General features: G+C 39.1%; 1 protein-coding gene across 1 annotated transcript; it reads right to left on the bottom strand.

Moving 5' to 3' along the window:
* Positions 1-1,127: 1,127 nt before the first annotated feature.
* On the bottom strand, positions 1,128-2,568 carry LOC122123307 (zinc finger protein OZF-like; the record flags this gene model as incomplete). Its single annotated transcript, XM_042697662.1, is given in 2 exon segments — positions 1,128-1,296; positions 1,298-2,568. Coding segments are annotated over 2 exon segments (1,440 nt in total), but the record flags the coding sequence as incomplete, so codon positions are not given.
* Positions 2,569-26,624: the final 24,056 nt, after the last annotated feature.

Here is a 26,624-nt window from a genome sequence, read left to right as displayed (position 1 = left end):
ACAGTCTACTCATCTATCATTCCCATAAGCATGTTGGAGATGATCTGAATCCAGTTCCAAAGGGCTAGAACTCATATTACTAAGAAAAGTTTATCAAATTACCCAGACACACCATTCCTTAGTATAAAAGACACAAGTTTATAATTTCAATCTCTGAATTACTTTTCCAGACTGGTTGTTTCTACATGCTTTGGATAATATTGAAGGACACCATACCCACTCAACATAGTGATAAATGTTGGCTCAAAGAGAGCTGAATAGTGAAGAATAGTTTTCCATCACATCTAACTTACCTCTGCCATGAAGAATTTCTCTGTATAATTTACAGAGGTTTTCTGACAAAGATTTTCCTACATTGGGTTTCTTTCCAGGGTGAATATTTTAATAATTGCTGAAGGTTGTCTTCTAGTTAAAGACTTCCTCTCATGTTTATATTTACAGAAATTCTGTCATGTGTCCAGGTCTCAGATACCTGTACAGATGTGACTTCTGGCAAAATGTTTTCTATACTCATAATTTCTCTCCTGTGTATGATCTCACATATGCTGAGGACTGATTTCTGATTGAAAGTCATTTCACATATGTTCTAACTTTCTTTTCTCCTATGTGAGTCAGTTCTCTGATAAACACTGAGGTATTCCTGTCAGGTCAAAGGATTTCCACATTTGTAATATTTTTAAGATTTGTCCGCTGTGTGTTCTATGAACTTGGATCCATAAATACTTGGCAAAGGACTTTCCACATTTGATATATTTGCATTTTCTCATCTGTGTCTGTTCTCTGATGTAAACTGGGTTATGACTTTTTCTAGAAAACCTTTCCATTTTTCCTACATATGATTTTTCTCCTCTTTGTTATCATAAGGTCTCTATCCTGTATTGGTTCTGTATTGCAATTTCAATTTACTTACAGATCAAAGACTTCCCCATTTGGTACAATCCTAAGTTATTTCATTTGTGTGAATCAACTTATGTGTGTTAAGCTGTGACCTCCAGGTCTTTTCACACTGGTTGCATTCATAAGGTTTCTCTCCTTGTGTTCTGTGATGGATGTTAAGGTGTTCCTTCCAGGTGAAAGAATTTCCATGCCTGCTACATACATAACATTTCTCTCTGGTGGGTTTTTTTCTGATGGACAGAAAGGTGTAAGTTCTGGTCAAAAGACTTTCCACATAGCTTACATTCATAAAATTTCTCTCCTGTGTGTGCTCTCTGGTGGACTGTAAGGTGTAGCTTCTGGCTGAAAATCTTTCCACACATATGACATTCATAAGTTTTCTTTCCTGTGTGTTTTCTGATGGACAGTGAGGCTTGACTTCCAGGGGAAAGCCTTTCCACACATGTTACATTCATAAGGTTTCTCTCTTGTGTGTGTTGTCTGGTGGCCAGTAAGGTATGACTTCTTGGTGAAAGACTTTCCACACATGTTACATCCATAAGGTTTCTTTCCTGTGTGTGTTCTCTGGTGGCTACTAAGATATGCCTTGCAGGTGAAAGACTTTCCACAAATGGTACATTCAAAAGGATTCTCTTTTGTGTGTGTTCTCTGGTGAACTGTAAGCTTTGATTTCTGGATGAAAGACCTTCCACACACATTATATTCATAAGGTTTCTTTCCTGTGTGTGTTATCTGATGGACAGTGAGGGTTGAATTCCAGGTGAAGGACTTTCCACAAAAGTTACATTCATAAATTTTCTCTCCTGTGTGTGTTCTCTGGTGGCTAGTAAGATATTCCTTGCAGGCGAAAGACTTTCCGCAAATGTTACAATCAAAAAGTTTCTCTTTTGTGTGTGTTCTCTGGTGGCTAGTAAGCTGTGATTTCTGGGTGAAACACTTTCTACACAGGTTACATTCATAAGGTCTCTCTCCTGTGTGTGTTCTCTGGTGGAGAGTAAGCTTTGATTTCTTGGTGAAAGACTTTCCACACACGTTACATTCATAAGGTTTCTCTCCTGTGTGTGTTCTCTGGTGGAGAGTAAGGTATGCCATCTTGGTGAAAGACTTTCCACACACATTACATTCATAAGGTTTCTCTCCTGTGTGTGTTCTCTGGTGGCTAGTCAGATACGCCTTGCAGGAGAAAGACTTTCCACAAACGTTACATTCAAAAGGTTTCTCTTTTGTATGTGTTCTCTGGTGAACAGTAAGCTTTGATTTCTGGATGAAAGACTTTCCACACACGTTACATTCAAAAGGTTTCTTTCCTATATGTATTATCTGATGGACAGTGAGAGTTGACTTCCGGGTGAAGGACTTTCCACACAAGTTACATTCATAAATTTTCTCTCCTGTGTGTATTCTCTGGTGTCTAGTAAGATATGCCTTGCATGTGAAAGATTTTCCACAAATGTTACATTCAAAAGGTTTCTCTTTTGTGTGTGTTCTCTGGTGGACAGTAAGCTTTGATTTCTGGGTGAAAGACTTTCGACACATGTTACATTCATAAGGTTTCTCTCCTGTGTGTGTTCTCTGAGGGACAATAGGGTATGTCTTCTCAGTGAAAGACTTTTCACACTCTTTACATTCTTCAACTACAGAAGACACATGAGGACTATATGCAGCACACATCTTACCAGGTTCACTGAAAACACCCATGTGCTGACACCCAGTGACCTTTTCTATCCTCATCCCTAAGGAGTTCCCATTATTCTTAATCAGTTCTGACTTCTGTATGGAGCTCAAATGAAAACTTCTTATAAGTCTCACTTTTTCCTCCCCTGGGTTACTATTCATGACTGCTACTTCAGAGAGATATTTATTGTGACTTTCCTGACAGGTGCTAATCACATCCTCCATTTCTGGGACATCTAAAATGAATAATAGAAAAATAAACAAAAACATAAATGAGATCCATAAATTCCTTAATGTAAAGATATTTCCTCACTTTCTGTTACTATATTTTCAAATATCAAAGCATTGCTTTATGCAGAATATATACTTTTCTTTGCAATGTAGTAATTATGAAAGTAGTACTGACATTTCACAATGCAAAATAATGTTTTCGGAATTTCAGATTTTTCTTTTTTTCTCAAGGAAATATTTACTCAAATAATTCATCTCCATACTCTTAATGCTTCCATTCTGAATCTCCCTCTATGCCCAGCACCACTGATAAGAAATTGTCCCAATCAGAGAATAGCAGCCCTAGCATACTCCTATTTTCCTCCTACCTGCATAATACTAGTTTAAAAGAAAATGAGATCTCCTTTCTACATTTCTTATTGTCTTTTTCTCTTTATGAAAGACTTCTCTACAGAAAAAGGGAATTGCTAACATTAACTACACTGGCACACCAAACTCAGTTTGTCTCCAGGAGAATTCTGGATTGAAAATTCCTTGAGACAAAGGATCACCTAGTTCTCTGCCACACATGATTCAGGGGAACTAGGAATACTATTGCTCTGTACAGCTCAAGATAAACAGACCAACTGGGCTCTGGACCCACCATGACCATTGTAGATGCTTTAACTGACCTGTGAAATTCTTGTCTGAGGCTTCTCTTATCCATGGTTCTGCACCTTGCTCCAGCTTCACAATCAATTCAGGTTTAGGAACACAGTGCCCTGTGGATAAGAAATAGTGGAGAACTATTGCTCTTGCTGGGTCATCATTAATGTAAGGTCGCAGACATCCTGTTCACAAGGTTGCTCCTAAATCTGGTTTCTCAATTGTTTGTGTGGGGGGTGGTTGAGTTTTGGGGCCTGAACTCTGGGCCTGGGAGCTCTCTCTCAGCTCTTAAGCACAAGGCTAGCACTCTATCACTTGAGCCACAATGCCAATTCCAGCTTTTTCCCCCTGCTTATGTGGTGCTTAGAAATCGAACACAGGGTCTCAAGCACACAAGGCAATCGCTCTACCCCTGAGCCATCTTCCAGGCCCATGGTTTCTCTATTCTTAATAGCTCCATGGTGGAGTTTCCCTCAGCTTTGAGTTTATTGTGTCCATTGTGTGGCTTGAACTCAGCTCTTTTGCTCAAAGCTAGCATTCTACTAGTTTGAGTCTTGGCTACATTTCTAGTTTTGGAATGATTAATTGGAGATAAGAGTCTCATGGTCATTTTTCTATAGTTGCTGGCTTAAAACCAAAATTTTCAGATTTCAGCATCCAGAGTATCTAGGATTCCAAGCTTGATGTACTAAACTCTGTGTCAAGTTTGGCTTACAAATACACACTTTCAACTACTGGTTTCCAGTTCATACTGTCAGGAGTAATGTATATTCTATCTAGACTCTACATCTACCTATAATAATAACCCCAAGGCTGGGAAGTCAGTCGCCTGTGAGTGGAGCATATTTTAGAACTTTTGTCCAACTACTGATTAGAATCCTTAAAGAATGAGAAAAAAATTAGCTCTTGAGTTACATATAATGAAGTTGAAGTTTCCCTTAAAAAGAAATGACACTTCCCTTGGAGTGGAAACTTTTTCTTTTTCTTTTTGACATGCAATGGTCCAAAGGCTTACACTTGTAACCCTTTATTGAGGAGGTAAGATCAGAAGAGGCAGGCTTGAAACCAACCTGGGCACGGAAACCCAGAATATACCCCAAAACAAAAGCCAAAATGGAGTTGTGGCTCATGCAGTAGTGGGAAACGCAAACAACACCAAGCTCCCAGACCTGAATTTGGCTGGCTTTTATACTAGCAGTTTTTTAGCTGGGAATGGACTGGAATCTTATACCTAAATAACATAAACAGTCAAATGTCTACCAAAATAAAAGCACTTGATCATCCAAGAAAAAGTGACCTTTGCTCACCCAAGGACATTAGGTTGCTATAGGTCTCCAGCATTACATCTCTGTGAAGGGTCCGCTGACCAGTATCCAGATCCTGCCACTCTTTCCATGTGAAGTACACAGCCACATCATCAAATGATATCAGCTTCTGTAATGGCACATTTCCATCAAGAAATTAAACCTGGGTCATGAGAATTCCAATCTGCAATTTCATTATGCTGCAGGTATGCTTTTGTCTTACATAAAATGTTTGCAGCTTGCTGTGTTATCTATTCACTGGGAAAATTAAATAGCAAATTAGAAATATTTGACAATATATAAACCTGGTCATTAAAATACACAGATTGGGGCTGGGAAGGTGGCTCAGTGGTAGAGTGCTTGCCTTGCATGCATGAGGCCCTGGGTTTGATTTCTCAGAACCACATAAGCAAAAAGAAAAAAGCTGGAAGTGGTGCTGTGGCTGAAGTGGTAGAGCACTAGCCTTGAGCTGAAGAGTTGAGGGACAGCGCCCAGGCCCAGAGCTCAGGCCTCACAACCAACTAAAACAATAATTAAATAAGTAAAATAAAATAAAATACACAGATTGGCAGGGCACTGGTGGCTTATCCTCCTAGCTATTGAGGAGGCTGAGGTCTGAGGATCTAGGTTCAAGGCTAGCCCAGGCAGGAAAGTCCATGAGACACTTATCTCCAATAAACCACCAGAAAACAGAAAGTAGCACTGTCACTCAAGTTGTAGAGCACTCACCTTGACCTGAAGAGCTGAGGGACAACAACCAGGCCCAGAATTCAAGCCCCAAGACCAATAAAAAATTACAGTTTCCCTAATGCATGCAAACACATTTCTGCTGCTAGCAATAGAGACAAGATAAAAACTCTAAGGAAACAGTAATCTGGCATGACAACAATAAGTCTAAGGAGGTGTCTGAAAAATTATATTATCATTTTTTGATAAAATGTTAGTACATATCAGTGTAACAATGAATTAAACAAATATTTTTTCTGCATTTACACATACTGCTTCACCATAAATCCTATTTATACTGTCTATTAACACATACTCTCAAAAGCAAGCAGAACATATTGAGGATAACACATGGAATACAGAACATAGAACATTACTAGATCTATGAGAAGCAGTGTCCACATGAATATTAAAAAATACTAACAGTACTACAAAAAGTAGCTAATGATTTATTTGGCCCACATAAGATTTGATTGAGGGGCTGGGAAGGTGACTCAGTAGTAGAGAGCTTGCCTTGCATGCACGAGGCCCTGGGTTCGATGCCTCAGCACCACATAAGCAATAAAAAAAAGCTGGAAGTGGCACTGTGGCTCAAGTGGTAGCACTAGCCTTGAGCTGAAGAGCTGAGGGACAGCACCCAGGCTCAGAGTTTAGGCCCCACGACCAGACTTCCTCCCTCCCCCCCCAAAAAAAGATTTGATTGAGTTCACACATAAAAATATCCTAGGTTAACCATGTTTGGTTTAAATACTAAATATTGAAATATGGTCACAGATACCCTGATATATCCATCCTATGTAAAAATGAACTGCTACCATGAAGTTTTCTAAACTTTGCCTACATTCTACAATACAAAATATAGGTGGGAGGGGAATAAAATATTCCTTTACAAGATTTTCATTTTCATAGGCTTCATGGAAGGTGGAGGAAAATGTATAGAAGCTCAAAGAACACTCAATATAACAAAAATGATAAATATGACCAAATGCTCAAATGTGGCACATATTCCTGAGTCGTTTCAACAGTAGATTGCTAAGGATATATTTCCACCTGTGTTAGTTAATAGCAAAATTCCTCAGAGATCAAAATCAATTCCTGGGCAAACATCTGTGAGATTTTGCAACAAGTGATATTTCTAATAAAGAACACCTTGTCACTGTATTTTTTTTTTTTATCAAAACCAGTTCCAATCAAATACTGGCAGTGAATTAAAATATTCAAAAGTAGTGGGAAGGAAAAACAAAACAGAATGCCACATCAAATGAAGTTAGACCAAAGATAACAGAATCAGGAGAAAACTGATTTTCTTGTAGTTTATCATTTGGGGAAGGAAATGCTTTTCTGTAGGGAACTCGGAAGTTGAGCTGAAGGGGGAAAAGGTTTGAGAGGTTGGAATTCCAACCTGACCGCAATGAGAACACTGAGAGCTGGCCGCAGAAGGGTTAAAAGAGAATTCTGGACAGGGTTAAGAGACTGGAGTGCAGGCCTTTTCCTTGCTGTTGGAAAGATAGAAAGACAGCATCTGAACCTGAGCTGCTGTTGACTTTGAAGGCTAGGTAAGGTGAACTTCATGTCTGCATTTTATCTGGGAGCCAGTCTTCTGTCTCAGGAGAATAAGGAAACATGTTTTCCTCACAACCTGTTGTGGCTCTGATTGTACTATTAATATAGATACTTCATTTTTGCATGTTATCAATGGTAATCTTCCCTGTGTGCACTCAAGGAACTATGCTTGCTTGCTGGCACCAAGGGACCAAGTGCCAGAGAGCCTGGTTTTCCCAAAGTCTATCTGTTTATGTTTTTGTGATTTTCTAATTTTGTTTCTGGAATCCTGTAGAACTCTCTAGGGAACAATTTTCCTATACAATGGGTAAGAAAAATGTCAAACCTAAGAGCCATGTCAGCAAAGTAAAACTGATCACTAAGAAAAAGTAGTTCCCAGATAGATCATTTGAAGAAAAGAAACAACTGAGACACATATGGAGGAAAGAGGGAATGAGAAAAGTAAGAAAAAAATGATACAAAGATAGATACAAAGAGAGAGAAAGAGAAAAATAACCAACACTAGTGAGTAGAAAATCAAAAATAGAGAGAGAAAATAGAGGAAAGAAATTTTGTGAGGATAATTTAGAAAACAAACAGGAATTTGTAGAAAGACCATAACGTTTAGCAACAAATATAGCCTAAGTTTCAAGTAAGACCAAGACCATGAAGTCGTCCAAGTACTATATATGGAGAGTAATTTAAGTACATATAGGTTAATCATTCCTTAAGAACACAGGAATGTGTGTGTGTCCATAACACTATTTCAGCAATTCCAGGAAAATTTCATTGAGATAGTTTAATGTTGCTCATGAGGATGTGATCTGTTTACAAGCTATCCTTCACTTTCCATAAGTAACCTGCTCGGTGTCATTACATCACATAACAGATTTGATTACATTATATGACAAGATGAAACCTAGACATTCTGAATCCAATCTGCATTCAACTTAGAAAGAATATAACCATTTAATCTGCTAAACCTACAAGCAATCTTAATCTGATAATCTATAAGCCATATGAATATGTTCCTGAGGCTGAATCTGTGTGGTTGGAATTGTTTTAAATTCTTTTTTTTTTTTAATTTAATTTAATTTTATTTGTGAACATACTGTACAGAGGAGTTACAGTTACATGGGCAGGATAATGCGTACATTTCTTACCAAGCATTGCAGCCTCCTCCTTTGTTTACCCTTCACATCCCTTCCCAGCCTCCCCCCTCCCTTGTTTTAAATTCTTGAACATCTTTAGCTTCATATAATGGAATAAAACCAAATGAGAAATAAAAAAACAACTCACCAGAGATCCATTCATTCTGTCTTGCTGCTGACAATGAGCAGAAGATTCTGGAAGCATGGCTGGGATACAAGACAAATGACGTATTCAGAAATGAATCTGTGAGACTTTCTATGTTTCTGTACATACTACATTTATAAAACTGAATGTTCCTACAAAAAATATTGAATAACTGAAAGCAAAAACATATCACATTGCCACTAAAAGTAATTATTACTGAATATACTTCAGGATGTAGGAACTGCTTTTTTTAATGCAAAGGTGTCCTAGGAATCCATTGGAATTTGTTTTCTACCTCATTCATTTACATATTTAAACATCATGGAAAGCATGTATGATGTAACTCAGTAGTTTTCACCCAACGTTATAGAGGAAACTATGTACAGAATATATTTCTTGTGCTATACTATTTCAATAATGGTTGTCAAATGGCACATTTCACTGTATCCATTGCAAACATACGCAATGATTTGCAATTTGCCATTTAACATGAATTGGCCAAAGGGACATGAGTAAAGATGAGGTCAACCCAGGTTTGAGAAGTCCCTAATGTTCATTTCCCTAAACAGTCATGGGAAGATCCTTGGCCATCCTCAAGATACAACATAAAATACTCCAGGGCTGGGATGTAGCTCAGTAGCAAAGCGCTTGCCTAGCAAGTGCAGCGTCCTGGGTTTGATCCCCAGTACCAAAAAAGAAAAGACAAAAAATAAAATAAAATAAAATACTCCATATAGGAGTGACACAACTGAAGATAAGCATCACCTACAAAGCACACAACCTTGAGTAAGACATATTACCTCAAGTTTTCTTCTGTGATTTTTCATTTAAGGCCAAATGTCCCCGACCAACACTTTCTGAACTACGAGGCACAGCCAACACATTAGAGCTAGCATTTACAAATCCATAGATGGGACATTTAAGATAAGTTTCAATGAATACCTACTAAAAATTATAGTGGTAACCCAGGTTGAATAAATTAGAAAGAAGAGGATTAGGGATTACTATATGAATGATATTTTCAGTCATAACAATTACCCCACCTTCCCAAACCACAGTGTCAGGTACCTTCTGATAACTAGCCTCTGGGTTATTCCTTAAGCCAGCTCATCACGACTCCTAGAAATTAGCTTAAATCTTGCAACAACACTAAGTGATTGAGAGTGATGTAGGAAAGAGTACCATGTGAATCTGGTGCTTAGGAAAGTAGCAACAATTTTTGCATAAGGCCAGGGAAGCTAGCAACATCTTCCCCTTCCTGTGCTTTTCTGCTTCTTCCCTTTTGGGCTTCTCAGAATTGAAAAGGTCTGTCCATTTAGGATGGAGATTCTTATTCATAGGGTGCTCTGCTTCAAACATTGCTAGGCTTCATTCCTAAAAATACAGGACCAGCACTCACTACTCCAATATCCCCTGTACAACTGTCTCTAGAAACAGGATGGTGAACAAACATCTGTGAACTCAAGCCAGGAGATTAAAACTTCAAGCCAAAAAGATTAAAATATGTCACGGAGAAACAACACAGAAGCCCCAAATACAATTTCAATTTAAGAGGACTCAAGGCAGGCACACACCTCACAATTTCACTAGAATTTTTCCTGTACGCCTCTTCCACCTGGGCAAAGCAAATAAAATCACATGCATTAATAGAAAAATCCCTTGGTCTTGGAGTACAAATGCACAGCTCTTGGGCTCTCCTTATCTGCAGAATCACCAAGCTTGCTCTCAGACATTTGGGAAACAGGTTCTTGTACCTCAGGGCCCAGAAGCTAATGGCAGCACAAACTCCTGAACCTCAAGCAAATTATCAACCCCAGAGTGGAGAAAAGCGTGGAAGGGAAAATGGGTGCTTTGGCTCAAGTGTAAAGCTCTCTTTATAAAGAGCTGACGAGCTCAGGAACGTTGCTTGCAGGCCCAATGTTCAAGCCCCACCAACGACCAAGAAAAAACAGAACCAGAAAAAGAAACCCGTGGAGGACAGACTCCAGCAGCAATCCCACAGTTCCTACCTGACATCAGTTCCAAAGCTTAAGATTGCTTCAAGTTACAGCTCCCAAGCTCCACCGCACAGAGCTGGGCGCCTGCCTCCTGGCTCCCACCTATGGAAGGCCAAACTTTACTTCAGGGCACTTCCAGCAGCAAGTCAAAGGGAAAGAATCTAGAAGGGGCAGACTTAAAACGCCCCAGGTGGGCGGGGAGATGCATGCGCTAAAGGATCTCTGCGCCACTTCCGCCCTTCAAAAACAAACAACCCAGGACTTTCAAACCAAAAGCCCTCCACGGAGACTACAATTCCCGTAACGCTCGGTGACACCTTGCTTTACCTCTGGTCAGAAGAGTGCTTGGATGCATTGGGACTTTTCTCTCCCTGCTGTGGGAGCTAAGCTGAGTTTGTTCTTAAAAACCACTGTTTCCTTTGTGAAATATTGCAAGACCAACCAGAAAATGGATATATATGGGGAGAATTGGATGCATTGACTTTTTGGTACTTAGTTCTAATAATGAAATTGAGGTTATGAGACTGTGTTTCTCATACCTTTCTTTTGTTCTATGCCTGTGTTCTGCTGAGTGTAAATAATATCTCTGTTTTGCTTTACATTGTTTAATATCTCCCCTCTCATCTTACAAACGTACTCATAGACACTGAACTTATACCGGGTCATTTTCCATTAGTGTAATGTACACATTGGCATAGAATAAGAAGATGGTTATGTGCATATGCATCATAATCCTTGTGTTGATTTAGATTTTGCAAAATCAAACAATTAATTTTCCAGAAAATTCCCAATTCTATCTATTAAATGAAAATGAGTTTTTGGCTGTTTCTGAATTTTGCTTTTCATTTAAGGGTTTTATGTTTTTTCTTTTTCTGTTCATCCTGAGGCTTCAACTCAGAGCTTGGTCACTGTCTGTGAGCATTTGCTGTGCTCTCCTTGGATTTCCTTTAATAATTTCTTCAGGTAACTAGTGAAAAGTTTCTTTACAGAGATTCTTAAGAGCATGGCACATTTCCCTGATTTTCCTACAAAGAGAGTGGTTGGGGGTCAAAATGAATGCAAGTGAGTAGAAGAATGAAGTTTAGTGTAGGTATATGTTGATGTGAATCTTAATCATTTACAAACCAGTCTGCTTTTGTCTTCTCATTTTGCATGTGAAAATCTCTTTAGAATTCTTTTTTTTTCTTGGGTCCGGTCGTGGGGCCTGAACTGAGTCTGGGCACTGTCCCTCAGCTCTTCAGCTCAAGGCTAGCACTCTACCACTTGAGCCACAGCGTCTCTTCTGGCTTTTTCTTTTTGCTTATATAGTGCTGAGGAATCGAACCCAGGGCCTCGTACATGCAAGGCAAACACTCTACCACTGAGCCACCTTCCCAGCCCCTCTTTAGAATTCTTACCTCTTCTCTGATCCTAAAAGTTCCGCTCAGTAGCTTTAGGCTACATATCTAGAGGACCTCTAACTTGTCTTCTCAGGCCTTATACATTAAGCTGTGGAATAAATCTTTGTCTTCTGTCGCAATCCTAACAGAGCACAAGCAAGACTTCTGTGGGCCAATGGTATAATAATTAAGGAGACAGAGAGATGGCTGATGGCACAATTCTGCTCTATTTCTCAAACGCTTGTGTAATATTGGTCTAAGCCCACTGTGCCAAAAAGTGCAAACAGCACACACCTTTCCTCATTCTACTTCAATCTATCTTTTCCACCAAAGCCTCCCTTCACTTAAAGCCCCAGGCCAAACAGCTAGAACACACACTTCCTCAAACCAAGAAAGAACAAGGACTTGCTGCCCTGAGGGTGGGAGTCAATGGCCCTGAAGCCTTTGTTCACATTTTGTCTGCTCCTGGTAGGCACCCCAGGGTCTGCAACAGTCTCCCTCTCTCATATTCAGAGATCCTATACTTGTCTCTTAAATATTTATTGTGATTTTTGGTGATCCTTTACATACAATATAATTGAGATGGTTTGGATTGGAAAGTTTCATGCCTGGTTTTAGGTCTCCAGTGTATAGCTATTCCATATCTCCTTTGTGGACCTGAATTATTCCTCATGAAAATGGAAATCAAAGGGCATATATGGATTTATAGACTTCAACTCAAAAGCACCTCTAATAAAATAAAGAAAAATTAATTTCATTCTATAAAAGTAAATTCCTGAGAGGCAAGGAGAAAAGGATCAGAAAGAATTGGAGTACTTCCAAGACTACATGTGAAGTGTAGTTTTCATTGTTCAAGCCTATATTTCTGATACATTTACTTATATTTTTATCCTTTTTTTTTTTTTTTTTTTTTTTGGTCAGTCATGGCACTTGTACTCTGAACCTGGGAAACATCTCTGAGCTCAAGTACTCTACCATGTGAGCCACAACACACTTCTGAATTTCTAGTGGTCACTGGAGATAAGTGTCTCACACATGTTGGTGGCCAGGCTGACTTTGAACTGGGATCCTCAGGTTTCAGCCTATTGAAGAGCAAGGATTACAGACATGAGGAACCAGCACCCAACTTGCATTTCTTGTGTTTTATGTCCCAACCCTGGGGCTTGAACTCAGTGCATGGACACTGTCACTGAACTTCTTTTGCTCAAGACTAGCATCCTACTACTTGAGCCACAATTCCACATTTTGTGTTCCTGTGTATGTGGTAGGGAGGACTTGAACCAGGGATTCATGCATGCTAGGTGAGCATACTACCACTGCTGGGGGCCAGCCACAACACCAGCAGTGCTCCAGAAGAACAAGGGGATGATAATGGAAGAGACAGAGACGAGGCCAATGATGAATCTCTCTTTATTTCTGCAATATCCTTAGCTATAGACACTTTCTATATCTGTCCAGTTCTTGCATCACATTGTTCTAGGACTCAATGTGGCAACAACTGCAGGTCATGTGACTCCTTCCTCATTCTAGTTCAACCTTTGTCCACCAAACTCCTACAGGTAAGGCCCCAGCCCAGAAGCTAAAAGGAACACTCCGTCTTATGAAAATGGCAAGTACTTACAGCCCTGAAGGTTGCAGTCCATGGTTGTGGAGCTTTTGCTCACACCTTGACAGTCCTGGCACCTCTGTGTCTGCAACAATCCTCCTTTTTATTTTGTAAATTGAGCAAGTGTCTATCAGCCTGAGCCTGGAAAATGCAGTAGAACCTACATCTCAGGAAGAATGGAAGAAAAAGGAATACCAAAACAAGAAACAGGAAAATGCCTAAGAAATGGAAAAAGGAGTGCTATTTCCCAGGCTGAATCCCTGTATATAATGGTGAACTGATGCAGCTAAATCTGCAGGGTGTGCTACCTATAGGGTGGATTGACCAATATCAGATTTCTGACCCTGAAGCTGCCTAATGTCTAAGCTTAATTTATCAAAGGAGGACTGGGAAGGTGGCTCAGTGGTAGAATCCTTGCCTTGCATGAATGAGGTCCTGAGTTCAATTCCTCAGCACCCCATAAGCAAAAAGAAAAAAGCAAGAAGTGGCGCTGTCACTCAAGTGGTAGCCCGCTAGCCTTGAGGTGAAGAGCTGAAGGAGATTGCCCAGGCCTAGAGTTCAGCCCTATGACCAGATCCCCAAAACAAAAAATTATCAAAGGGCCAGATTCCTCAAATATGTCACTGGATATTGGCCCATATCATATTGAGGGATAACACAGACGTACTAACCATTAGCATGTCACATCATTTTTTGGGGGTGGGGGTCTGTTCATGGGGCCTGACCTCTGGGTCTGGGCCCTATCCCTCAGCTCTTCAGCTCAAGGCTAGCACTCTACCACTTGAGCCACAGCACTACTTCCGGCTTTTTTATTTTTGTTTATATGGTGCTAAAGAATCGAACCCAGGGCCTCATGGATGCAAGGCAGGCGCTCTACCACTGAGCCATCTTCCCAGCCCCTGTCACATCATTTTTAACTGGGTCTTTAGCACGTCTACTTGATTATCAATATACATCATTGCTGTTTCCAAATCATAAAACATATCACAAACTTATCTAAGCCCACTTGCATCCCAGGGCACCAGAAACATATCAAGCTAAACTATTACCATGTTGTGTTGTATATATGGTTTGGATAAGGTTCACAGCAGAAGTAGTAGCACTAGCAAGAACATTTAGGGCAGCAAAAATGCTGGCAACCAATATTCCCAAAAACCTGCAGCAGTGGCTAAGAGCCCTCTAAACCTCAATAGCAAACATAGACCCAAACTTATTATACCATAATGGTTCTATCAACTGAACAAGCAACATAAGTTAAGGTGATTGCATAGTAATCTCAGAGTATTTATGCAGTTAGTGAGAACACAATTGTTCCTGCTAGAGGTATCAAAAACTACCCCACCCTTGAAAACCATACCTAGCTCTACCAGCATGTATGGATACATAACACAACCTTGCACAGTAAATGATACAAAACCATGAAACAGGACACATCTCTGATATAGAAGTATCGGATGGAGACAGGCATTATTCCAAAAGGCCTCAGCAGCAGCCAGTTCCAGATGACAGGGTGAGCTTGTCGAAACAGGCTGACAAACATGGGTTTGCCAGAAAGGTACCACTGATCACGTCACTCCTTGAGCCCAGTTATGCAGTGCATATTGGAAGACTTCCACCAGCACAACAGTAGACAAGATGTGAAATCCACAGGCTCTCCATAATCCACATGCCCTCCATGGTGGTGCATCATTGCAACCACAGGAATCTCCGGGCATAGTGGAACCCATGAGGGGTGCACCACATCTCCTGCCAAAGGAATTCTAGAAATGTTATGCATGAGCTACATGTTTTCCATTCGTTCACCTTTTCCTCCAGAGGACGTCAGAACCATAATTTATCCCTGAATAGCGTACCATACTTGTACCTTCTACCTCAGCAACTGGAACAGTCAATCATTGAGATGAATGAAGGAAGAGGATATAATATTTGTATAACAAATAATGAGACTTACTCTGTGAGCATTGAACAATTCAAAAATAATGTAGGAAGTGAATTCTATTACTACTAGTACAATGAACATAATACTTAGAAATGAATGTTTGAAAAATGTACCCTTGAACAAAAACTATGTGACATAGCTAGTCTGGGAAGCACCGATTTATACCTGATCTTTACCTCTTTGCCTCTCAGGAACTTTTAACTTTTACAGAAAGAAAGTATTATTTTTCCTTCATATTTTACAGTTGCTCCAAAGTTGACATCTATATAGCCAAATGTGCCTCATGATCTCCATTTTCATGAGGAATAGCTCAGGTCCACTAAAAGAGGCATGGAGAACCCATGCACGGGAGGACTGAATATCAGGCATGAATATTTCCTACACAATCCTTCCCAATCATGATGTGGGGAAAGGATCATCAACAATCACAACAAATCCTTAAGAGAAAAGCTTAGGATGTCTGACATGAGGGAGGGAGGTAAAAGGTTTATTCCACAGTGTAATGGATACAGTTGGAAAGACAATTCTGAGGACCCCTAGCAGGGAGAAACTTCTAGGATCAGAGAGCAGGTAGAAAATCAAAACAACAGGATATGCAAAACAGAAATGTAAAAACAGACTGGTTTGGATCAAGTTATCAAGCTTCACATGAACATAGACCTACCCTGAACTCTATCTCCACCCACATTCACCATGATCACCCTAGACAACCATTTTTGGAAGAGTCTTGGAGGAAGAGTACCATTTTCTTAGAAACCCTGGGAGGAAACTTTTCACTAGTTTCCTGAAGCAATTAAGAAAAGAAAGGCAAGTAGAGCACAGCAAATACTCAGAGACAGTGCCCATGTTCTGAGTTCAAGCCATAGGACCAACAACAAAAGGAGGGAAAAAATATTAAAGGAAAGGCAAATTTCATATGCAAATAACCAAAAACTCCTTAAAATTGCATAGAGGGAATTTGGGAGTTTCTGGAAAAATAATGGGTAGAGTTTGACCAATTTATTTAATTCTAAGATTATAAAGTATGTCTACCTTAAAATTCTGCTATTTTATTCATTTATATGTATATATATATATATATATTATAATATATTAAAATATATATTATATATAATAATACACACACACACACACACACACACACACACACACACACACACACACACACACACACACATATATATATATATATATATATATATATATATATATATATATATATATATATATATATTACAGAAGGGGGAAATGATCCCAGAATCAATCAGCTAAGTGTATGTAAATACCTGATCTTGTGGCTTGAACTCTGGGCCTGAGCAGTATCTGTGAGCTGTTCTGCTGATGGTGAGCTCTACACCACCTGAACCACAAGGCCACTTCCGTATTTTTGGTGGTTAATTGGAGAGAAAGCTCCTGAATGTTCTTGCTCGAGTTGGCTTTGGACCAGCATCCTCAGATCTCAGCATCCTTAGTACATAGGATTACAGGCATGAGCTACTGGCACCCAGATGCAAATACCTTTTTAAAGAGAGAGGGGAGATATTCAAATTTTTAAGGCAAAACAGTGACCTAATTTATATTCAGAGGAAAATACTTTTGAATAAAAACAAAATCAATAAGCATGGAGTCTCATAACCTCAATTACATTAATAAAACTAAGAATTAAAAAGCCAAATTATCTAATGATCCTAATACATTTCTTTGTTTTGGTTGATCTCACAATGATTCAGGAGGTAAACTGATTTTTTCAAGAAGAAACTCACCTTAGTTCCCGCAGTTGGGAGAGAAAGGTCCCCGTGCATCCATGCACACTTAGGACAACGTGTCTGGTGCCAGTCCAAATCCTGTAACAAGCCTACTTCCTCTAGTTGAATGCATCATGTTATGGGAATTGTAGTTTCTATTGAGGTACAGATCCTTTGAAAGAGTGGAGGGGGGCCGGGATAAGGCTCTTGAACCTACTTGGCCACTGTTGGTGTTTTTAGTTTGTAAATTCAAGTTTCTTTCCTTTTGCCTTGCTGCTGGAAGTGCTCTGAAGTACAGCTTTGCATTCCATAGTCAGCCAAAAGGAAGAAGCCCAGTGTCTCTTCTTCAGAGGAACTTGGGAGCTGTAACTTGAAGCAATCTGAATCGCCAGCCAAAGTCTGCCCTTCCCATCTTTCCCCAGTCTGAGGTTGATGATATTCTATGGCCTAATGGAATTGTGCTGCCATTAGCACTTGTTCCTGCAGGTGCAAGAAACTGGCTGAGAATCCTCTGGCTCTCTAGACAAGGAGAGTCTACAGACTGAACCTAGAGATTCTGGTACTCACCCATGTGGCTTTATAAACTTGGTTTTTGTGCTTTGAAGCCAATGAATGGTAAACATTCCTTGAATATGTCTTACATAAACATAGTGATCTTCTTTTCACCCTCTGCACTTCCTATGGTGTTTGAAACTTTCAAAATGCACCTGGCACAGATATACTCCAATGATTGTGTCCTTTCTTGACAAATTACAATTTCTCCATTAATAAAATTAGTCTATTTTACATCACTTAAAATGAGAGAGACTGGCTGGGCAGGTGGTTCAGTGGTAGAGTGCTTGCTTTGCATGAATGAGACCCTGAGTTTGATTCCTCAGAACCACAGAAGCAGGAAAAGCTGGCAGTGCACTGTGGCTCAAGTAGTAGAGTGCTAGCTTTGAGTTTAGGAGCTGAGGAACAGTTCCCAGGCTCAGAGTTCAGGCCCCACAACCAACAAAAATGGAGAGAGAGAGAGACTTCTTATCTATGTATTCCAATTTAATTGTTAAAATATAATTTGAATACAATACAATGACCTTGATATGTGTGGGCTTGTCCTGATACTTGAACTCAAGGTCTGGAAAATGACCATGAAATTATTTGGTTCAATGATAATATTGTACCACTTAAGCCACACCTCCCCTTCCAGCTACTTTGGCTATTTTATTGGAGATTAGTCTCTCAGACGTTGTTTTACCAATGGCTTCATTTTGTGATCCATGTAGAGATCCATCATGTGCATCCCAGGGTACTACAAGCAGGCACAGGAGAAAGATTATTATAAGGTTTAGTAGAAGGACCATATTTCCTAGGAGAGGGAGCACATGCATGTGTCTGTCTTCAGGTAGCAACAGGAGCTGGAGACAAGAAGTTAGGCAGGTACATGCTCAGGTAGGTGTGGGTAGAAGGAGGGAGTGGTCAGCAGTATGGAGGGAACTCTAGGTCTGGGAAGAGCTCAAGTCTTGGTGGGGCTGAAGAGCAAAGGTGGGGATAATATTAACTTTCCTCAGATCTCAGCCTTCTGAGAAGCTAAGATTACAGCCATTAGACATGAGAGCCTAGTTACAATGTCCTCTTTTAAATTCAGATTATATTCTATAATATAAGATGAAATAGAAATAAGATGAAATAGAAAACTTGACAATTTTAAGGCAGATTGTTCAGTCACTAATGTGGATGAGGACAGTCCAAATCCCAAAACACACAGAAAATATCCCACTTTGAAATTTGTAACACTCCTCATCTTAAGTATTGTGAATATGAACACTTAGGCTATAATAAATTCACTTTACATTTTTCTCTTCTTTTTTGGGGTCTAGTCGTGGGGCCTGAAATCTGGGCCTGGGTGCTGTCCCTCAGTTCTTCAGCTCAAGGCTAGCCCTCTACTACTTGAGACACAGTACCACTTCCGGCTTTTTCTTTTTGCTTATGTGGTGCTGAGGTATCCAACCCAGGGCCTCAGGCATGCAAGACTAGCGCTTTACCACTGAGCCACCTTCCCAGCTCCACTTTAATTTTTCAAAGAAAGAAAATATTCTTATGATCTAGAAAAACCCAGTACTAATGTGCAAACACTGCTTTTAAAAGATTCATATTGTGTTTCCTATCAAAAACAACCTCACTGAAGTAAACAGAATAAATTTTCGCTTTTTGTAAATGTCACTGCAAAGTTCATGTATTTTATATTAACAATTACTATTCTGGGTAAATGGGAAAAATAAATTGAACGCTGGATAATAGAATTTCCTGTGTCATCAACCAACAAGTATAAGCAAAAGCACATACCTAAATAAGTTGTGGTTTTTTTCCATTTTATGGATCTACATTTTGGGGTGTATTTTCTGTTAATAGTGTTTAGTAACACATAAGGCTTTAATCTTCTGTGGATTTGTCATTACCGGATACTTTAATATTCTACTTGATTCAGGAATGTTTCTTCTCCCAAAAGAAGGCTTTATGTTTTTCCAACCCACCTATCATGGTCTGACCAGGAACTTCTAGGGTAAAATCACACAGGTTCTTTTCTGACGCTCTCATTTGTCTTCTCTCCTTGCCATGGTTCCGGAATCTTTATTCATTGTCAACAGCAAGAAAGAATGGAAGGATCTCTGATGAGATTCTTTTATTTCTCACTGTTTGACATTCCATTTTATGAACCTAAGGGTGTCCAAGATTGAAGAACAGAAGAAAAAGATTCAGCTTCAGAAACATGTTTCTAAAAAAGCTAAAGATGGCTTGGAGATTTAGCAGATTATCAAAACTTGCCTTCTAAGTTAAGTGCAGGTTTGCTTTAGTTTGTTTCTCATTTTTGAATGTCAGGACAAAGTCGTTCCACTTGTTATGTGATTCAATGACACCTAGGAGGTAACTTCTCATGGAAGTAAAGGTTGGCTAGAAACTGGTCAGACATCACATCCTCATACACAACATTAGACTATCCTAATGAAGTTTTACTGGATTTGCTGAAATAGTGTGTTCAAACATAACTTGATTGCTGTACAGGCCTGAGTGTGTTATAAGTACTTCAATTGTCTCTGTAAATACTCTTGGACTGCCTTGTGGTATTTGTCTTTCTTGAAACTTAGGCTGTATTTTTGATGGTATTTATAGAAATCTCTGTTTTTCTCTAAGGTACGTACAAGTGTAGAAGTGCTGGACCATATTTCTATGTAATTGTATATTTAGTTCTTTTTAGGACTCTTTGTGCCATCTTTGATACTTTTACATACCTGAGAGAAATGCATCAAGGTTCACATTGTTGTCACAACTTTCCTAGCTTTTGTTGGAGTTTGGAAGGATTTTTGGTGTTTGGTTGAAAACTACGGCCATACTAACATGTGTAAAATAGTTATTTTATTGTAATTTTGATTTGGATTATTCTCATGACCATTGATACTACTTTTACATTTTAATCAGCTATTTGTATACGTCCATTTTAGAAACGTCTCTTCAATCTTTTTCCTATTTTAAAATTAGATTTTGTTGTGTGGGGTTACTTGTAGGATTTTCTTTATATTTTCTAATTCAGATTTGTTAGGAATCTATTTAAAGACATATGCAAATATTTTCTCCTACCATGCTTTTGCTTCTTCGTTGATAGTTCTTTTCATTATACAAGGTTTTGATTATGTGCACTTAATCTGGTTTGTTTGTTTTTTGGTTTTGTATTTATTTTTTAATTTTTACTTATGATTTATTTTCTTGGCTTTGTTTTGTTTTCTTTTTTTTGGTCAGTTCTGGGGCCTGAACTATGGGCCTGGGTGCTATCCCTCAGCTATTCAGCTCAAGGCTAGCACTCTACCACTTAAGCCACAGCACCCACTTCCGACTTTTTCTACTTATGTGGTGCTGAGTAATGGAACCCAGGGCCACCATCCCAACCCTTATTCATTAATTTATTTATTGTCAGTCATGGGGCTTGAAATCTTGGTCTGAGCTTGTGCCTCAGCCCATCAGTTCAAGCCTAGCACTCTACCACATGGGCCACTGCACCACTTCTGGCTTTCTGGTGTTTCATTGGAGATAAGATTTCACAGGTTTTCCTGCCCAGGCTGGCTTTGAACCATGATCCTCAGATCTGGTTCTCCTGAGTACTTAGGATTCTAGGTGTGAGCCACCAGAGCCTGGCATTTGTTTGTCTCTTTGTTGCATGAGTCACTTTTGGTGTCTTATTTAAGATTTACTGTCAAATCTAATGCCATAAGGCTTTCTTCCTCTCCTGTCTTCTCCTCCTCCTTTCCCTTTCCCTCTTTTTCCTTTCTCTCCGCTACTCTCTCGTCTCCTCTTCTTCCATCTTTTTCCTGACCTTTGGCTTCCCTTCTCTCCCTCCTCCACTCATTTTCTTTTCTCTTTATGTCTGAGATGAAGACTTGCCAGTTTTCACAACAATTAGGTTTCTAATTTAGAAACACATGTAATACACATACCTCAGACTCCACCATGGCTTTCTAGAGCTACTATTGGTACTTGAACTGCAGGTCTCACAGACAGTCAGCTTCCTCACTCACTGTTGGCACTATCACTTGAGCCTTACCTCTAACCTGTTCATTAGCTGCTTAATTTGAGTTGTCTATCTAGGCTGACTTCCAGACCTCAGTTTCCTCCTTAATAGTTAGGGTAAAATGACAGTCTTGAGCCAGAAGTGCTTGTCTTGTTTTTTTATTACCTCAACATTTAACATTAACACTTAATTGGATACCACAATGAAAGGATTATTGTTACTGGTTTATGTAGAGTTAATATTCAACCTAAACTGAAATAGTTTTTGTTGCAAATTGAGTGCTGTGTTAGATTTCTAAAAATTGCAACTGTTCTTCTAACTGTGGTAGATTTTCATCACCAAGCAAATCGTTTATGCTGGAGGTATTGTTTTATTATTAATGTAATTTAATATTATTATGGAGATGATGCATACAGAAATTAATAAATTCTTTTCATACAGTATCTTCCATTCCTTCACTCTCTCCCAATCCCTCCCTCTTGTCTTTACTCCTGAGTTGTATACTATATTCTCATCACCCTATTTCCCCCAAATTCTGTGGCTCTACCACATCCTCCAGAAGATATTCAAGTGAATACACCATACATAATTCAAAGCACTTTTTATGATTTTACAACTGACCTAAGACAGTTGCTCCCTTTAATATTCTATACATTATAGTAATAGCATACATTTGATACAGATCTATTCTAGTTTCCATCTGTTTTACTGCTAGCTTATGAGAAATATATTATTGAATTTTATTGTGTTTATAACAGATTCCTTTCTCATACTGATTTCTGGACAATTTGTCTTCAGATCTATTCTCAGTGTGTCTGTCTTGGTAAATATAACAACATTGTGCTCTATAAAGAGCATTTAGGTAAAGATAATGCCTTCCACATCTTGTCTGTTTGTTTAGTCATTAAGAGGAGTATTAGAGGCCGGGCACCAATGGCTACCACCTGTAATCCTAGCTACTCAGGAGGCTGAGATATGAGGATCACACTTCAAAGCCAGCATGGGCAGGAAGTCCATGAGACACTTGTTTCCAATAAAGCACTAGAAAACCGGAGGTGTCGCTGTGTCTTAGGGGGTAGATCACTCGCCTTGATCTCAAGAGCTGAGGGATAGTACCCAAGCCCCAAGTTCAAGCCCCACGGCCGACAAAATAAAAGTGGAGTACCAGTTCTCCAATCATAATGATAGATTAAAGAAATCATCATTCTTTGGCCTTTTAACCATGTCTTTGTAGACTTTACTTTTCAGCATAAAATTTTTATTATACAGATTTATGATATACCTGTTATTACCAATGCTCTGTATCTGTGGTAACACAATTTGTGCTGATGTTTATTTCCTCTCATATTATCAGTATTTGTATTTTTCATTATTGATTTTTGCTTAGGGTATCCTTATATTGATTCATTTTGATTTCTTGATAATTAATGTATATCTCCTTGAATAGCTTATTGAGATTTATGAGTGTATTTTCTTCTGTTCAAATCATACAGAACCTGATATATTTACTATTTTTACATTACAATATAAACATGGTTTCATTTTAGTAATTACTTTGCTATTTTTTTGTTTGTCTCATCTGATACTTCTTTCTCAGTTTGCTTTCATGTAACCTGCACACAGCCTACAATACAGTGCAAATCACCTGTTATATAATCTCCAGGCAATCTTCTATACACTCTAAATCACCTCTGATACCTACTACAATTTAAATCCTACTAAATAGTTGTTATACTGCATTGTTATTAGGATAATGCCAGTTTTTTCAAAGACTGCATGTTTACAATAGGTGGCATATTTTTCAAGTATTTTGGTTCTATGGTTTGTTGAATCTGTGAAACAAACAAATAGGTAAGGCCTAATAAACTCCTATGAAAATGCTAGTACAGGGGCTGCAAGGTGGCTCAGTGGTACATTGCTTGCCTTGCATACATGAGGCACTGAGTTCCATTCCTCAGCAACACTTCAGCAGAAAATGAATTGTGACTTATCACCAATTAAATGGGAGAAAACTAGAAGTGACATTCTGGCTGGAAGTGGTAGCATGCTAGCCTTTAGTGAAAAGCTTAGGGAATATGCCAGGCCCTCCCTGAGTTCAAACCCCACAGCCAACAATTAAAAGGAAAAAGAAACAATCCCAAACAAATAAAAACCTCATTACTTACTCATGGCCTTTGTTCCTCTTTTTCTTTCTATTTGTAACTGAATACTTCATGTCATTCCATTTTCAACTTTCTTTCACATTGGGGGTTGAACCTTGGGACTTGCACATGGAAGGTGGATGCTACATACCAACCTATTGTTTCTTCTTTTAACATAATAAAAATCTGCTTATAGGACAGGGAAGTTGGCTAAGTGGTACAGTGCTTGCATCGCAGGAATGAGGAGCTGGGTTCTATTCCTTAGGTCCACATACACAGAAAAAGCCAGAAGTGGTGCTGTGGCTCAAGTGGTAGAGTGCTACCCTTAAGCAAAAGCAACTCAGGGACTGCACCTGAGCCCTGAGATCAAGCCCAAAGACCTGCAAAACAAAAAGTCTGCACATATAAATTAGTCAATGCTTCCTTTGCAATCTAAAAGATATTATTTCCAATCACTTTAGATCACTTTCAACAGTATTGTCTTCCTTTCCAGTGAGTGCAGGAGCCACACACAGAACAGACCTTATGCCTCTGCTGTCACTTATAAACTAGCTGTTGTACAACAGTAAGAATCAAAAGATACATTTCTGCCCTTATTATTTTGAACATAATGGAATTTGTAAGGTTATGTAAAAATTAGTGAAGGAAACCCTTCCTTTTCACTTATTTGTTGTGATTCTCATGGATATATCTTGTTGAACACTCAAGTCCCACACTTGTCATTTGAGTTCTCTCTGAACTACTTTTCAAATTGTTTTCTTCTTAGGATATACACATACACACACATGCTCAAGAATTTTTACTAGGTCATCTAACAATTGTTTTATTACCAATTCTTCTTATCCACAAGCAATTGTATCATCTACCTAGGACAAGAATATTACATTAGGCCACTAACTTCTCTTACAGGTCTCTGTGTCAACAGTCACCCTGCAGGAAACACCTGCACACCTTGGCCCATGGTGCAGGGGCCATGCTGTGTTGGTGGTGGACTGATGGGTAGCACATACCCTGCTCTGGGCTGCTCACTTCTGGCCATGGGGCTTGCATGGTTTGCTGTTGCATAAAGATTTTGGCACTGTCCTCCTCTCCTCAGCTGGCTTCTTACCAAACTTTTCTTTTGTGTACCTTCCATTTTGAGTTCTGGCATAGACCATGAGCCCAACCAACTTTCACTACACCAGATGAAGTCTCCACATCAAACTTTTGGTAACAAATATTTAAGTTAAAATATACATACAAAGTTTTGGCTGCTTTTGTTCAGACTCCATATACAAGTGAGGCAAAGATGTTTGGCTGTGGATGCTCCAGGTAGTCATCTACTCAAAGTACTGAGACCTCTACAACAGGGACTTCATACAAGGGTTTAAGTGATCCAGAAAAATGAAAGACAATTTTCAAAGAACTTCTCAATTCATTGAGGGAACAGAAAAAATGTACACTTAATGTTAAGCTAATTATGGGAGGAAAAATGACCTAGAGCTGGAAAAACATATAGATATAAGTCCTCAACTTAATGCGAGGGGGCCTTGGGTGGTCCCTGAGGGTCTAGTGAAAATCCTATGATAGCTTTGTTCAGTTCCCACTGTGCTCAGTATCCCAGCTTCTTTCCCTTCCAGTCACTCTATGGTGTATCATTCCAGGTTAACCTGAGGAAGAAACAAGGTTTCACCTAACATCATGTTCTCTCATTGGGATCAAGATTGATTGGGAATTGGAGGTTCTTAGTTAAATACTTAGAACTCTGGAGAGCAGACTCTTCAGGGTCCTGACTTTGAATCATATTAACTGCCCCTGCTGATGATATCAGAATTTTCTCTAAAATATATATGACTTTATTTGTATATTTTATCCAGTAACATTCACTGAATGGCTATTGAAAATAATCTAATCTGGAGCTGAAATCTTCATACAAAAGCAGAACTCTTCTAAAGCCTAATTTTGAAAAGGGCTACAGGATGAACCATGTGGTAGGAACCTTGACATTCTGAAAAATTATGTAACTTAACCCACTCTTCATGATTGTGTCTAGGGTGAATATGTACCTAAGTCATGGTTCACCACTTCTCTTCTGAGGACATAACTTTTAGAATGATCTGAAACTCAATATCCTGTCATTCACCCCTGGGAGTGGCCTTGAAATAAAGTGCAATCAGAAAGGGAAAAACAACAAAAATGCTTAAACACATCTGAAGAGCTCAGATTGAAAAGAGGTTTTCTCCTACATCTATGTGCACACAGCACAAGATCACAGTCTTCTCATTCAAATATATTGGTATTCTGGGACCTTAAATCATCACTACTTGATACTTCTTTTCTTATGATACTATTTCAAGTATACTGAAATATTTGGCCACATTTTACATGTTGAGATCTCTCTTTGAAGGTCTCATACTGCACTATACAGACGTGGACCACATTGTCCTGCATAGTATCTTGAACCTCTACAAGGACTTATGAACTAGTCAGAAACATAAAGGTATGTGCATGTGGATTCACTTGACAAAAGAAACCAAAATATTCATACAATCTATCATTCCCCTGGCTTATAAGACATTTCAATATCAACCTCAATTGAGGACAATGACTATACCCTATCGAGGACTTTAGGCTTAAACAAGAATGGTAACTTTTCTGCACAAGGGCCAAAAACCCATTTTACAAAATATCTTCCCTGGCCTTGGAGTTCTTTCTACTCAGGGCCTGGGTACTGTCCCTGAGCTTTGGTAATAAAGGAACAAAAGTGTTGACAGTCTATCAACTTCATTCACAGCACTACTTGTGGGAAATTTGGTGATAATTGGCCATAACACTTTTACAGCTATTCCTACCTAGTTTGCCTTTCAATTGTGATCTTTAAACCTCATGCTCTTGAGCAAGTAAGAATCCCGATGTGAAGCACCAGTGCCCTGTTAGATCAGGAGATCTTAATTACTTGATCCAAACAGGACTCATGGTGTCC

The sequence above is a fragment of the Dipodomys spectabilis genome, unplaced genomic scaffold, assembly GCF_019054845.1.
Source record: "Dipodomys spectabilis isolate Male_0828 unplaced genomic scaffold, ASM1905484v1 ptg000227l, whole genome shotgun sequence".
NCBI classification, from domain to species: Eukaryota; Metazoa; Chordata; class Mammalia; order Rodentia; family Heteromyidae; genus Dipodomys; species Dipodomys spectabilis.
Note: the sequence above shows the minus strand (reverse complement) of the source record. Positions and strands in the feature narration are given on the sequence as shown.